General features: G+C 36.7%; 2 protein-coding genes across 20 annotated transcripts in view; both read left to right on the top strand.

Annotated features, from left to right (window-relative positions):
• LOC103698766 (presequence protease 1, chloroplastic/mitochondrial-like) overlaps nucleotides 1-3,227 on the top strand; it is a 51,719-nt gene extending 48,492 nt beyond the window's left edge. For all 14 annotated transcript variants that reach the window (XM_089927565.1, XM_089927574.1, XM_089927571.1 and 11 more), the window contains 2 exons: nucleotides 40-2,262; nucleotides 2,453-3,227. In XM_089927565.1, the coding sequence (XP_089783691.1) occupies nucleotides 40-181 (142 nt within the window). In that variant the 3' untranslated portion in view covers nucleotides 182-2,262; nucleotides 2,453-3,227. The remainder of the gene's footprint in view (nucleotides 1-39; nucleotides 2,263-2,452) is intronic.
• A 3,961-nt stretch (nucleotides 3,228-7,188) lies between these two features.
• Nucleotides 7,189-14,321, top strand: part of LOC103712534 (presequence protease 1, chloroplastic/mitochondrial-like) — a 65,873-nt gene continuing 58,740 nt past the window's right edge. Inside the window, exons 1-2 of one of the 6 annotated variants that reach the window (XM_089927560.1) lie at nucleotides 7,189-7,261; nucleotides 8,592-8,772. In XM_089927560.1, the coding sequence (XP_089783686.1) occupies nucleotides 8,594-8,772 (179 nt within the window). In that variant the 5' untranslated portion in view covers nucleotides 7,189-7,261; nucleotides 8,592-8,593. Of the gene's footprint in view, nucleotides 7,365-8,588; nucleotides 8,773-14,321 lie in introns of all 6 variants that reach the window. The other 5 variants (XM_089927561.1, XM_089927562.1, XM_089927558.1 and 2 more) reach the window with 5 other exon arrangements.

Below are 14,321 nucleotides of genomic sequence, written 5' to 3'. Positions count from 1 at the left end.
TGCTCTGCACTGACTATTCTTCTTCCCATTTATGTACAGTTTGAAGGATTTCAAGGAGTTTGCTGATGCAGTTGAAGCTGTCAAGAATAATGGGGTTGTGGTTGCTGTTGCGTCTCCTGAGGATGTTGCTGCAGCAAATGGGGAGCGACCTGGATTTTTTAATGTTAAGAAAGCCCTCTGAAGCTGTCACACCTCAAATCCGGATCATGCCACGGCCGTGTTATTGCAAACCTTTGCCCGCAATAGCATGCACCACTTAAAATTTTAAATCAACATGAACTATAATATACATGAATGTCATAAAGTGTGTGAACAATAAGGAGGAATACAGAGCTTCTAAAAATTTGTACAATTATATTGAGTGCATCCCAAATCCTAGAGTGAGTCAAGCTCCTTGCTCCTATCAGTCCTATTTATCTATAAGGACATAAATGAATTGGTGTGAATTGGTGTGAGATATAAAATCTCAATAAGTAACTATGTACAATCTTACCAAATCAACAAGCATAATGTACTTTATGCTAATGTATTAATTTAGAAAATTAATAGTTATAACAAAATAGGCATTTCATATAGCATATATCCAAATTAGTCATAAAGCAATGCATGTCCAATCATGCAAGTTCATAAATATGGATGTGCATCATAAAATATTGTCATTATTTCATATTTTGAAAACCGTGCTCTCAAATGGTAGTGCAGCTATGGCCACTATTATTATCCGTGACATAGTCTGTAATCTTTACCAATTATTATTCTCTATTGGCAGGGTTTAAACCAAGCTATTATAATTTGCTGGCGAGGGCCATATACCGAGAATCCGCTAGTAGGGCCATAAGCTTTGCCAACTATTATTTTTCATTGGTGGGGTCTAAACCAAGCTATTATAACACGCTGGCAAGAGCCATAATCTTTGCCAAATATTATTTCCTGTTGGCAGGGTCTAAATCAAGTTATTATAATTCGCTGGCGAGGGCCGTACACAGCAATCTGAGAGTTCTTAAATCATATCATGCTTGTCATAAATCTTACTTCATAGGTACATTGAAAGATGATAAATAGCATCATAATATGTAAAATACATGATCATGCTGCAACTTCATTTTCTCTTATGTAACTTTCTATATCATCATAGGTCCTGTGTACACAATATAGTAAACATGATGAATGCTATTTAACCAAAATCATGCAATACTTGCTAACATATGCTTAATCCTAATTTTTGAGAAATATAATTAGTAATATACAACTTCATACTCAAATAATTTCATGTATTTGAAAGCAATAAGATTATGTCAGAGTCACTTACCTTAATTTGCTCAACAAATCTTAGGCTTAGATGTCAATTCTCCAATACGTAGCAATTATCATCAAATTACATGTCACTTGTACATTCAATTTCTATTTATTTACATTCTTTTCTTAATTAACCCATTTATAGCCTATCCATAGGTTCATTTTCGGATTCCTAACCTGGTTCAATTTTAAATTTCTGGTTCAAGTCTGGTTAAATTTCTAATTCAGGTCTAATCAATTTTCTGGTTCAGGTCTAATCCAAATTTCTGATTCAGGTCTAGTCAGTTGCTCGGTTCAAATCTGACCTAATTGTCTTCTCTGGGCCCATGTGCATTCAGGCCCGAAGTTTAGTTAAAATCTGAATAGGCCTCGGGTCTGATTAAGTTACTGGGCCCATTTGCATTCAGGCACAGAACTTAATTAATTTCTATAACAGACCTTTGATTTGATTCAGTCACTGGGCTTGTTTCTATTCAGGCCCAATAAATTAAATAATGGGTTTACAATCAGGCCGTAAGCCGAATATTCTTTTTCTATGACTCGGCCCAAGTTACAGAGCTAATTATTATTTTAAATCTCTATTTATTTATTAACTATTTAATTATGTATTTTTCTTTTTTTTTTTTCCTTTTTTTTCTTTTTTTTTTCTTTTTGTTTTCTTCCTTTTTCTTTTCTTTTCCTTCTTTTTTTTCTTTTCTTTCCTTCTCTGTTTCTTCCCGAAACGTCCCCTCTGTCCTTCCTTTTCCTTCTCTGCTTCTCTCCTCCCGCGACGAGGGAAAGGGGAGATCCCCCTTTTCTTCTCCTTTCTTCTCTCGCGAAGGGAGGAGGGCGAGCTCCCCCTCACGGGAGGGGTCGGGCCGCGGCCGCGCTTGCGGCGGCCGGCCCCCCTCTTCTCCCCGCGGAGAAGAGGGATGCTCGGGAGGGGGGCGACCCGAGGCCGGCGACGCCGCGATCAAGGATCCACCGGTAAGTCTTCCCCCTTTTTTTCCCCTCTTTTTCTTCTTTTTCTTCTTCTTCCTTTCTTTTTCTTCTTTCCTTCTCCAGAACCTTCTTCTCAGCCTCCTTCCCGATTCTTCTCTTCCTCTCTCTCTCTCTCTCTCCTCTTCTTCTCTTTTGTTTTAATTCTTTCCTTTTTCTGTTTTTGTTTCATGGCTAGGCTAGATCTAATCTAACAGAGCATGAATAAAGGGATCAAGGGCTTACTTAGCTCCGAGGGGGAGATGTGGAACTTCTTCCGGCAGCTTGGGCCGCTACCTCCGGCAGCTCGGCAGCAGCAGTGGCGAGCTGAGAGCGCTCTCTCTGACGGCTCGGTGGCGGATCCGAGTGGTCTGCTGCCGCTGGGAGAAAAGAAGAGAAGAAGGCGGTGAGAGAGGTGATGAAGCCCCTCGGTGAGGGATCTGTGGGTTTTTCTAACCCTCTGCGGGAAGAAGTGGAGAAGAGGTCGTGATGTCTCCGCACCGTAACACACGAGCAGAGGATCGCGTTCGCGACTTCAGCTCTTTTTTTATTTTTATTATTTTTATTTTTGGTACATCAGCTGCACACACTGCTTGTGTACAACCAACTACATCACTAACCAGCGGAGGATCGACAGAATATTTTCAGTGTGATGAGCAACGACCTGCATCTTGGTTCGTCTTCCGAAAGACATGCCTAATCTGGAAGATGTTTGAGAGAGCAACCTATTTAGCATTCAGAAGATATTAGGCCCACCTTCGCGAAATATTTGGCAAATTTTTTGTACCGCCAATCGCAGTGGAGAACATTATCTTTGGTCTGCAACTACTTTAGCTTAATTATAATTTGTTACTCTGCCAGGCTATGAGTTCGGAGGTCGATAGCTGATCCCAAGAATGCAACTCTACCATTATTGAAACCTTCGGGCTTTGTAACTATATAAATTCATTATAAAATTTCAACAAGTTGATTCACGGATACATGTAGAATGCTTTCCTCCCCTCCCTCCTTCCATCCATCCTCTGCTTAATGCCCTCATCTAGGTTGCGAGAACGGTCACAGTAAGCAGTAGTAGAGGCCATCTTAAAGAATGAATTGAAAGGTCATGATGTATTTGAACATAATTTTACTTCTATAAGGATCAATAAAGGTTCAATTGAACAGAAGTTTGCTTTCATAAAAAATTGATATAGGTCCAAGTTTCCGCCCTTCTTTTTTTTGACATCTGTTCCTGCTTAAGGGTTTAGACTTGGAATGTCATGTTGTTTGATGCCACATTCCTTGATGAGCTAATGGAGTGTGCATTTATTGGTATGGCTCTACAGGTTACAGAAGGATGTAATGTATGAGACTACGTGGTAAAGGATCTTTTTGAGAAAAAAATGACGTCAAATTTATTTCAGCAACTTAGAGCAGCCCATTTGAGGCTTAACTGATATCTTTTTTATTTTCTAGTTCCTGGCTCTTAAACATACCAAAGTTTCTTCAGTTGCAGAACGAAACAATCCTTTTGAACCAACCAAAACAGATGTAGCATGCGGTTTGGAAACTACCTTATTCAAGAACTAAGATTTTATATCCAAGAACATGAATCTTAAAAAGGTTGAGAGTAAGATGTAGTGATCTTTGAAATTTTTTGTTGATGAAAATTCCAATTCCATGATTTTATTACCTTGAATCACCCAGATACTTGCACGCAGAACTGTAACATCATGTACTCAATCTTGGAACATTCATTTATCTTGCAGAGTTGGTAAATCCAATTCCACCCCTATGTGTTTGTTAAGTATATTTTTTATCATTCCCTTCATGTAGACCTAATTTTATGCACTACCAACTTAACACAAAAGCAAAAAATGCGCATGAAATATTGTGATGTTAGATGAAATCATTAGTAGAAAAAGGATCCAGCCTTTATTTGAGTTCTTCTGCAACGGTACAATCGCGGTCAATAAGTCATAACAGCCATAACTAGCAATTAGATCATGAAATAAAGAACATAACCAGTAAAGCAATAGCAAGTCTGGTATTCAATCTTCATAGATAAAATGTTTTTTTAAAATTAATATAACAACTTTAAAAGGATATATATATATATATATATATATATTGCTTTAATGAAATAAAAAAGGTAATTTAATATTTTTTTCCTATCATATATGTAAAATAATAACAGCTTTTCAACGACTATTATTGGTGCAATATTGGCAGCTGATAAATATTTTAAACCACAATCCAATGTGTGGCTTGTTTCCATGGAGAAAGAAATCCTTAATATATTAAAGGAAAATATAAGCAAATTCCTGATTGGACATAAGAGGACCTGTGCGGACGTGTATTTAGTCCCATATCAGTTATTTGCCGAAGAGATCTTGGATATTTATACAGGACTAAGAATCCAAAGAAATATTTTATAGCTAACTTTTTTGGGTGAGATCCTGAATTGTAATAAATGGTATTAGAGAAAACTTGGCCTATAGCCTATGTGGACTAGGGAACATTGCAGCACGGGTTAATGGAGGCTGGCCACGGGCCTATTGTGGTGCTTGTGATTAAATTTGGAAAGATTTGAACCTTTATCCTCAAATTTGATTAAATTTGAAGACGTTGGATTTTGAACGAAAAGAGTATGTAAGAACCCGTGCGGACGTATGTTTAGTCCCACATCTGTTATTCGCTGCCATTTTGGGTGAGCTCTATAGCAAAAAAAAAAAAAAATCAGCATGTATAATCTTCACATAAATTTAAAAAGTACATAACCTAAAAATCTCCTTGCCAACTTCTCATGTGCATGGTTTACACTCGTTGCCGCTAGTCATACATAAAGAAGAAACGAGGTTACAATAAAACTGGACGGCAATGCTATTTGTTAGAGGAGTTACTTGCTATTGTGAGAAAAATACAGAGGATTTTCGCTATAGAAATAAATAGAATCTGAATGTACTGTCTTTATTTGACATTCTGATCTTTACCTTATAAAGGATCTTTCCCCTGTCGGATCATATTTTTATTGAGAAAACATAAAAAAACTCTATGACTGTTTTCTCTTGTCAATGGCGATTATAATGCCAAGAATATTATGCTAAACCACCATAAAAATTTATTAAACACTCTCATTTATAAAAACCATTAACAAAAGATTCATAGACCGACAGCATTACTGCTCACACCTTTGCAGCTAATCTTTAGTAAGATATTGATATTGTCTGCTGTGTCCCTGCAGTAAGACATCGACATGCATGACTGAGGCCTTGCAACTTTAGATATTTGGCTGAAATCCTTTGGGAATCAAGGATTGCTTTTCTTGACTCTATTGGGATTACTTTGATGATGAAATTACCATATACACACCTTTGTAGCTAATCTTTAGTAAGACATTGTCTGCTGTGTCCCTATAGTAAGACATCGACATGCATGACTGAGGCCTTGCAACTTTAGATATTTGGCTGAAATCCTTTGGGAATCAAGGATTGCTTTTCTTGACTTTATTGGGATTACTTTGATGATGAAATTACCATAAAAGGGATCGGTATCAAGTCTTGCATGACCTAGGCTGAACCTGAATTGGCTTTAGCTTACTCTATCCATGCTAACCAAGCCAATCATGAGATATTTTGAACTATATTTGGTCGAGCCATCTTCGAATCGATTGCGCCTGGTTCAGCTGCATCTACTAGACTTCTTGTGAAAATCAGGTTTGTGTTTAGAACCAAAGATGTGTTCATTGGACGATTGTTCGGCACCGGTCCATCTTTAGGTCTGAGCTGTGTTTGGTCAATGGTGAATGAAGTATCCTACATGCCTTCGGATAATGATGAGAGTGCTTATGGTTAATATGGCACCATCTTCATGACAAAAATTGGCTGTTTATTTTCTATAAGTTACTTCAAATATACTGTGGCAATTTGGGATGGTAGTTTCACGTTTGACTTGAAGCTATCGCTAAACCAAGACATCTCACCTACTTGAAGAGACCGAGCTACGTGGACTAGCCAATAGCTTTGTGTCATGTATAGGTCTTTTTTCAGAGGTGGAGGAGTGGAGGTTATCTCCGCTGCAGAAGCTTGCTACTTTGGACTTAATATGGGTGTAAAATCAAATCAACTAGATCACGCATAGTTGACTCTTATGACACTATCGACATAGGAAGAAAGAAACGCGAGAGCGGCAAGGAAAAGAACATCTAACCACTATTTCAGTAATAAATTTAATGTTATAATGAAATTGAAAATTTGGGTTTTAACTTATACTTTGTGCACTCCATTGGAAATGTGCTAGAAAATTAGATAGCAATGAGATCAAAGCCAAGCCCTTTAAACGGATTAGCGAGGCTCATGTGATCTACTAATGGATTGCATGGAAAGTACTTATCAAGAATTAGCCAAGCCATCTTAATTGAATTAATGGACTATCAAGTACACACACATGACGAACATCTAGATGAGGAAATAAATTGGAACTTATATTTAGTTATAGCTTATGAAAACATCAACATTACTAGTATTTGGTTGGCCATCTACGTCGCAAATCGTTGCTGAATCACCATAATATTGAGTTCTGAGCTTGTGTCTTCTATCTATTTTCCATGTCAACATGCATTGGTGAAAAAGTAAAGAGCAGAAGGAGGAAGAGATGTTCTCACTAATACTATAAGATGAACAACTTAATGACACGGTCCCAGAAGTTACTATAGGAATTGGCAAGTTGGCACCTCAGACTCTCTCATGCTTCTATTCTTTGTACACCATCACCAGCTAGAGACAAGGACCCACCATATGGAGTTAACTATTTGATTTCTAGGCAAATAATAAAAAAAAAGACTCCATCTGTTGACCAACTCCATCTGTTGACCCAACCACGTCCCAATCTAAGTTGGACGTTGTCCCCAACTACACCCCACCTAGCAAAATTTATCCAAAGCACAAGGACCGGAAGCAACATATAAACTAATTAACAAAGTAGTAGGTCATAGGAGGCGGCCGGAACATAGAAGTTTTAATTTTTAAAGGTGATGCCTTCAACCCATTCATCTGTCCAAAGTTCAATTCTCTCTCTCACACACACACGCGCACATATGCAGGCAAATACAATAAATTTTTGGAACTTCAAAGGTGATGCCTTCAACCCATTTATCTGTCCAAGTTCAATTCTCTCTCTCTCTCTCACACACACACACCCACCCACACACACACACAAAAAAATATTTAGCTTTGCTTCTTTATTTATTTACTCGATCTACCATCATTAACACATGATTTTTGCAGTTCTTTTTGTATTTTCTCAAAGAAAACTTTTACAGTTTTGTATGGTTGATTTCATTAGATTTATTTACCGAATCTTAAATTTTGTTGCTTCATATTTTCATATTCTTTTGATTGCTTCCTATCATTGGCCTTGCCTTAATTAATTTATTTTTTAATTTGACACTGGTACTATTCTCAAAGTTTGTGCCGCGAAATTTCTTTTCTGCAATAGTATCCTGTTGAGGATAACCTCCTATAGGCTATAGTTTATGACCTTGGTACATTGATAACATCTTCGGTTATTCACAATCTCCAATTAACAACTTGTCAGTCTTCTCGAGTGGTTGGTTGCTTGTATCTGCTTTAGATCGTATACTTGCATAAGTACACAGTGAAACAGGAGGGCAGCCTCAGTTTATGGAAGAAAAAAAAGAGTATAGGTCCTTTTCGAGGAGATGTGGGATCTAGTTAAGTCATCTGGAGCTGTAGCAAGGCCTTATGATTGGCCATCAGTAGTAAAGGGGGGAATCAAAAAAAAAAACAAAAACAAAAAAAAAAGGGAAAAAAGAGAGGCAGGCTGCTATAAAACAAATTTCTATTCAATTTTTGCTCATCATTTAACACTGATACATGCATAACATGTAGTCATGCACACATAAATGTGATTCTACGTATCTGCTCCATTGCATCAACATAGTCCTTTCATTGTATTGTGTGCAAGATAGAAGTCATTGAACTCTGTGATGGCACAGTGCATATATCGCAATCTTCAGTATGCTGTTTTTAGTTTTTCTTGCTTGATGTTCTTGGATGATTTTAAACATTTGAATGATATTTTTAGATCCAGAGGGTAATGAACTATTGTTAATTGGTATTGTTCACTATCTTGCGCACATACTTTGACATATCCACTCAGTCAAGTACTTTGATGATATTTGCTTTTAATGATGATAGATGATATTGTAGGAGATCGTTATTGCCTATTAGCTTTCTTTTTTGTCTGGAAAAATCATTTGCTAGTTCAAAGTTAGTGTTTTCCTCTTTTAATGTACTGTTAAATTATGTAATATATTTGTTGCTTTCTATTGCCAGCAGAAATGGATGAGAGTCATGATATTGCTGAGAAGCTTGGTTTTGAAAAAATATCTGAACAAACTATTGATGAATACAAATCGACTGCCGTACTTTACAAGCACAAGAAGACAGGTGCAGAAGTAATGTCTGTATCCAACGATGATGAGAATAAAGTATTTGGCATTGTCTTCCGCACTCCTCCGTAAGTACATCGAATATTCTTTCCTTCTATCTGCTCTTGGTCTCTCGTCTCCCCAATTTTAGTAAAAGTGTTGTGTTTTTTCATCTGGTACGCACACATATATTATACATACATACATACATACTACACACACACATATGTATATAGATACATATATACATACATACACACACACACACACACACACATATATATAGATACATATATACATACATATATATATATACACACATATATGTATAGATACATATATACATACATACATATATATACATACACACACATATACATACATACATACATATACATACACACACACATACATATATATATACACACAAACAAATATATGTATATATATGTATATATATATATATATATATATGTATATATATATGTGTATATATATATATATATGTATATATATATCTATGTATATATATATATATATATATCTGTATATATATCTCTGTGTGTGCGTGTATATATATGTGTATATATATATAAATATATATGTATATATGTTTACATGTATATGTATATATGTATGTATGTATATATGTATATAGATGTGTGTAAGTAAGTATCTATGTATATACATACATATATATATATACACATACATACATACATGCATGCATGCATGCATGCACATACATACATACGTACATACACATACATGTGCAAGTACATATGTATGTATGTATGTATCTATGTTTGTTATTGGAGCTATGATCTTGCTCACTGAACTGATGCGGGCTGAAAAAGGTACGATATTAGACATGGTAGTATTCCAGCTTGTACACTGCGCCAGAAAGCTAGCAACGACTATAAAAAAAAATGGAAACAACCACAAAGTTAGCATATCATCTTACAAGAATGAAAATAAAAAACCTTACAGTATATGACCAGATAATACTTTTTTGATTTCTAATACAGTTGTTAATTCATTGGATTGTTTAGTTAAATATCAACTTTGTTATACATAGACTATATTAATTTTATCAAAGTTAGCAATCTGTGCAATTATAATAAGGATTACCGAACGAGGCCGTACCGCCTGGTTCGAGCCGAATTGAGCCGACCCGATCTCTGACCAGCTCGGTTCGGGCATAGAAACCGGTTTCGGCCCCTATGGGGTGAGAACCACAGTAATTTTGGCCGAAATCGATCGGTACAAGAGGGAATCAGACGAAACTGAACGGTTCTATCCGATTCGGCCAGGACTCAGTGCGACCGGTCAGTTTGCCCCGAGTCTGGTTAATTTTGCCACAGCGCGCGTTATGGCTTTTTTAATCAAGAGTGCTTATAATCCGGCACACGTTCCTTATGTGTTGAGCATACAAGATTATAACGCCGCTAGGTTAGAGAGACGGGTTGATTTGCCTCCTTACTATACGGATGATCTGGATATCTATGAGAGACATCGTCACTCGATACGATTTTAAATATCCGAGAGTACTTTAAAAGTATGTAACTGATTGTATCTTGATTTGAAGATATTTTATGTTATTTATTTTATGATATGTATCATTTTAAAGAAATAAAATGCATCATTTAGCTTAAATCAAGATTATAGAAACATTCAAAAAAAAATCAAATTATACTTAAATATATAGAAAAAGTTTGAAAAGAGAGAGAACACCTAAAAAATTTAAAAATAGGGGCCAAGAATTGTCAAACCGGGCCAACCGGTTCGATACTGATTCGGTTCGGTCTGAACTGGTACCGAACCGGACCGAGTGCTGATCGGTACAGTACCCGGTACCGGTTCGGCAATCCTTGACATAAAGAGTTTCAATGCATGCATAATCAAATATGTGATTTAGGTGAAAATATCTAGAGTTTACATTTTATTTTCTTTCAAAGACATACTCTTAAATGAAAATTAGTTTGGAAAAAAAAAAAAGAAGATTACATTCTAAACTTAATAATGGAGAATACATACACAGGTTGAACACCAATATGCACTTGTGTTTCAGATGCGTGATTTGCGTATTAGCCCTTGAATTATCTTGAATTCTTGCTATAAAACCAAGGTATTTTAGTTAAAAAAAATGCCGCTTTAAAACCAAGGAATTGTAATAAATGACACATATATGGATCTTCTTTTTGGTTGCTTATTTTCGTTTTTATTCTCCTATTTTGCCAATCATATCTTTTCCTTCCCTTTTTTCATCTTTAATCTTTATTAAACTGGATTGTGAATAAGTATTTAGTTTGGGATAATACCAATATGAATTGATTAATCCACTCCAATCAACCTAAGTAATTTCAGAGTTGCAGTATTTGTTTCTCTTTTGGTGAGCATTTATAGGCATAGTCATAAGTTTGTTACTTGGGAATCATTCATCTAGAAGGGAAAATTTGGTAAGTAGCTTGTGTTGCATTAGAAATAGTATGGGTCGGTGATCAAGGCTGACCTGCTTCAGAACTGACTTTGGGCTTTAAGTATGTATGGAAGAGATTGTAAGATAACTTGTTTACACCTACAGTCTAGCTGACTGCTTACTGGTGGGGAAATCGACTTACAATCTTTTCACATAGCATGCAGTGAATTTTTGGGATACATACAGATGCAGATGGTATTGGTTTATTGGCTCTTTGCTTTGCTCAATGCTCAGTCTTCATTCCATTGCATTAAACAGATCTTGCAGCATTTGTGATTACTCTGTGTACCTACTTTGTTTCTTTTTATGGCTTATATGCAGTTTAATGGGTAAACTATCTTCCTATGCATCTATCACTTGGTCTTCTGAGTTCACTTTTTCGTTGAACACTTTTTCATGGCATGCTGGTAGCGAAGTTTGAAAGTTTGGTTTCAATTTCTGTAGTTTTAATTGTGGTTTGGGCAATGTCAGCCAAAAATGATTTAAAAAAGTAGAGCAATTGAGGAAAGTAAAAAATCTAGTAAAAATGTATAAATAGGTGTTTTTCCAATCCCGAATTACTTCTGCCTATTGGAGTTTTGGTCTGGCATCATTATAAAGTATGTTTATTGTTCGAGGCGTTTAAGTATATCATTTGATGGTTTCTTGTTGGAATGCATCTATGGGATGCATAATGTTTAGAAAATAGCAGTTTAATTGTGGAACTAATAATCTTTTTTTTTTACATATTAGAGTGTTATTTCAATTATTGTAAATGGCAGTTTAACATGTATTAATCTAGTGACCACTAAGTTTAATCTCTAGGATAGCCGGGCCTATATTCAAAGTTGGCTTCTCTAATTTTCTTAGCAACCTAGTTTTCCAATGCTTTCAAATGTTCATCAAATTTGCAAAGTTTGATTTTTTTTTTCTTAGGAAAATGCTTTTGGAATAGAAAACAAAATGCTATCATAATTGCCCCTATATAAAATAGATTTGGCCTTTGGGCAACTTTGGGCCGAACCTACAAAACTGACTCCAGTCTGAAATCATTTTTGGATGAAAGTAAAAACTTATGATTTTGATTATAGAGAAAAGGCAGAAATTCAAAGTATGAGTTTTTGGTAATTGCTAGTGGTATTGATATCTAGTGATTCCTTATCCAATCTATGCTAGACACATCTGCTGACATGGTGAAGTACTCCAAACAATACTCTGAGATGTGAAAAGCATGTATGAAGGAAGATTTGTTAATAGTTATATCATGCAAGGTTCGTTGCGTAGCCTGTACTGATCGGTTGGCAGTATGGTTCGGTATGCCCCCGTGCCGTTCTGTGCTGGGCCTGTATCGACATAACAAAGAGGAAGAGGGAGGGAGAACGGGAGAGAGGAAAAGAGAGAGAGAGAGAGGAGGAGGAGGAAGGGAGAGGGAGAGGGAGAGGGAGGGAGGGATGGCGGTTAGAGGCTTTCGGAGGGCGTTGGAGGGGCGCAAAGGGCTAGAGCAGGGGCTCTGCCCTTTGGACCCTTGCCCCTCCAGCGCCCTCTGGAGGCCTCTACCAGCACTCCCTCTCCATCTCCTTTCCTCCCCCCATCTCTGTCTTTTTCTCTTTTTTTCTCTCCTTCACCTGCCGGTTTACTGTTTTGAATGCCAGAACTATCTCGGTCTAGTGTCGGCATGGCTCGGTACTCCCCGAACCAGACGATTCTGCATTCCTTGATATCATATATAGTTGCTTTTGTTTCTGTTTGGTCTCTATTGGTACAAATGGCTCTTCTCAGCAATAATCATCAAATTTTATTGCTTTTGCCAATCTTGAAATTTTTTTCCATAATCTTTTTCCTGTGTTTATTGACTGTTGCTAATTATTTTATAGAGAACCTTTGTTGGTTCTTGGCCACATATTTATGCCCCTAGAATCTCGCCTTTGCTTTTGATCCTGTCTAGATATCTTCTAGTTTGGTTTGTCTACCTTATGGTGTATGAAGTCATTCTAACTCTTGATTCATGTGCATCCAATTATATAACATATGATGCATTTGATTTGACTCTCTATTTGTCAATTTCTTACATGCCACTCCAACATTATTGGTTTATTTTTTGTTTCCTCTTATTTTTCATGTTTACAAGCTATCAATGAATTTTGAGCTAGCTTATAGGTCATCCTTGCATAGTGTTACTTGATTCTTGTTCTTGTTCCGTGCATTGTCATTCTTGTAACAATCCAAGACCTCACCCAAAATGGCTAGCCGAAAGGTATTATTTGGGTTGCTTAATCCTGTATAAGAACCCAAGATCTATCCAGCGAATAACCAATGTGGGACTAAACACACGCTTGCACGGGTCCTCATATACTCCTTCCGTTCAAACTCTGACGTCCTCGTCAGGCTAAGCGTTCAAATCCATTCAAATCTAATTACAAACACTACGATCAGCCCGTGGTCAGCCCGAATGGATCTGTACTACAGTGTCCCCTAGTTCATATAGGTTATGGGCTGAATCCGCTATGATACCATTGGTAACAACTCAAGACCTCACCCAAAATAGCTAGCCGGAAGGTATTATTTGGGTTTCTTGATCCTGTATAAGTATCCAAGATCTACCCAGTGAATAATCGATATAGAACTAAACACACACCTGCACGGGTCCTCATAATTCTTCATGGAGGTAATTGGGGCTAACTATTGGCTTTGTGATCTTTTCTAGATGGGTAATTTTCACCCATCACCTAATGTTTCCTCTTTGGAAGTCACCTCTTCACTATCTTCTTCCTTTCTCAGTAAAAGAGTTCAGGAGACCTAACCTGCTTCAATTATCTCTTTCGTTTCATCTCCAACATCATGAATCTTGTTCTATTGCCCTCTTCCATGCCACTGCAGAATGATCCCTAATGGGATTTAATTTGGTCTAACTGTTAAACTCAGGAAGCTCTCTAGATGGGTATTCTTCACCTTTCTTCCATGCTTCCTTTGTGAAATGATCTCTTCATTATCTTCTCCCTTGGACATTCAACGCCTGACTTAGTCTATACCTTGGAATTTGGTTCATTCACCCTGTGTGTTGATTCTGCACTGATTTCATTGATTTAGCAATCCTTGAAGTTTTGACTTCCTCAAGTAACTGGGATATAAATACATTGATTTTTGAATGATTTATCCTGTTTTATATGGGCATATCTCATA

Source organism: Phoenix dactylifera, chromosome 15 (assembly GCF_051530095.1).
Source record: "Phoenix dactylifera cultivar Ajwa chromosome 15, Ajwa_hap1_PhDact_Kaust_v1.1, whole genome shotgun sequence".
Classification (NCBI taxonomy): Eukaryota; Viridiplantae; Streptophyta; class Magnoliopsida; order Arecales; family Arecaceae; genus Phoenix; species Phoenix dactylifera.
The sequence above is the reverse complement of the archived record's forward strand: the minus strand, read 5'-3'. Positions and strand labels throughout refer to the sequence as shown.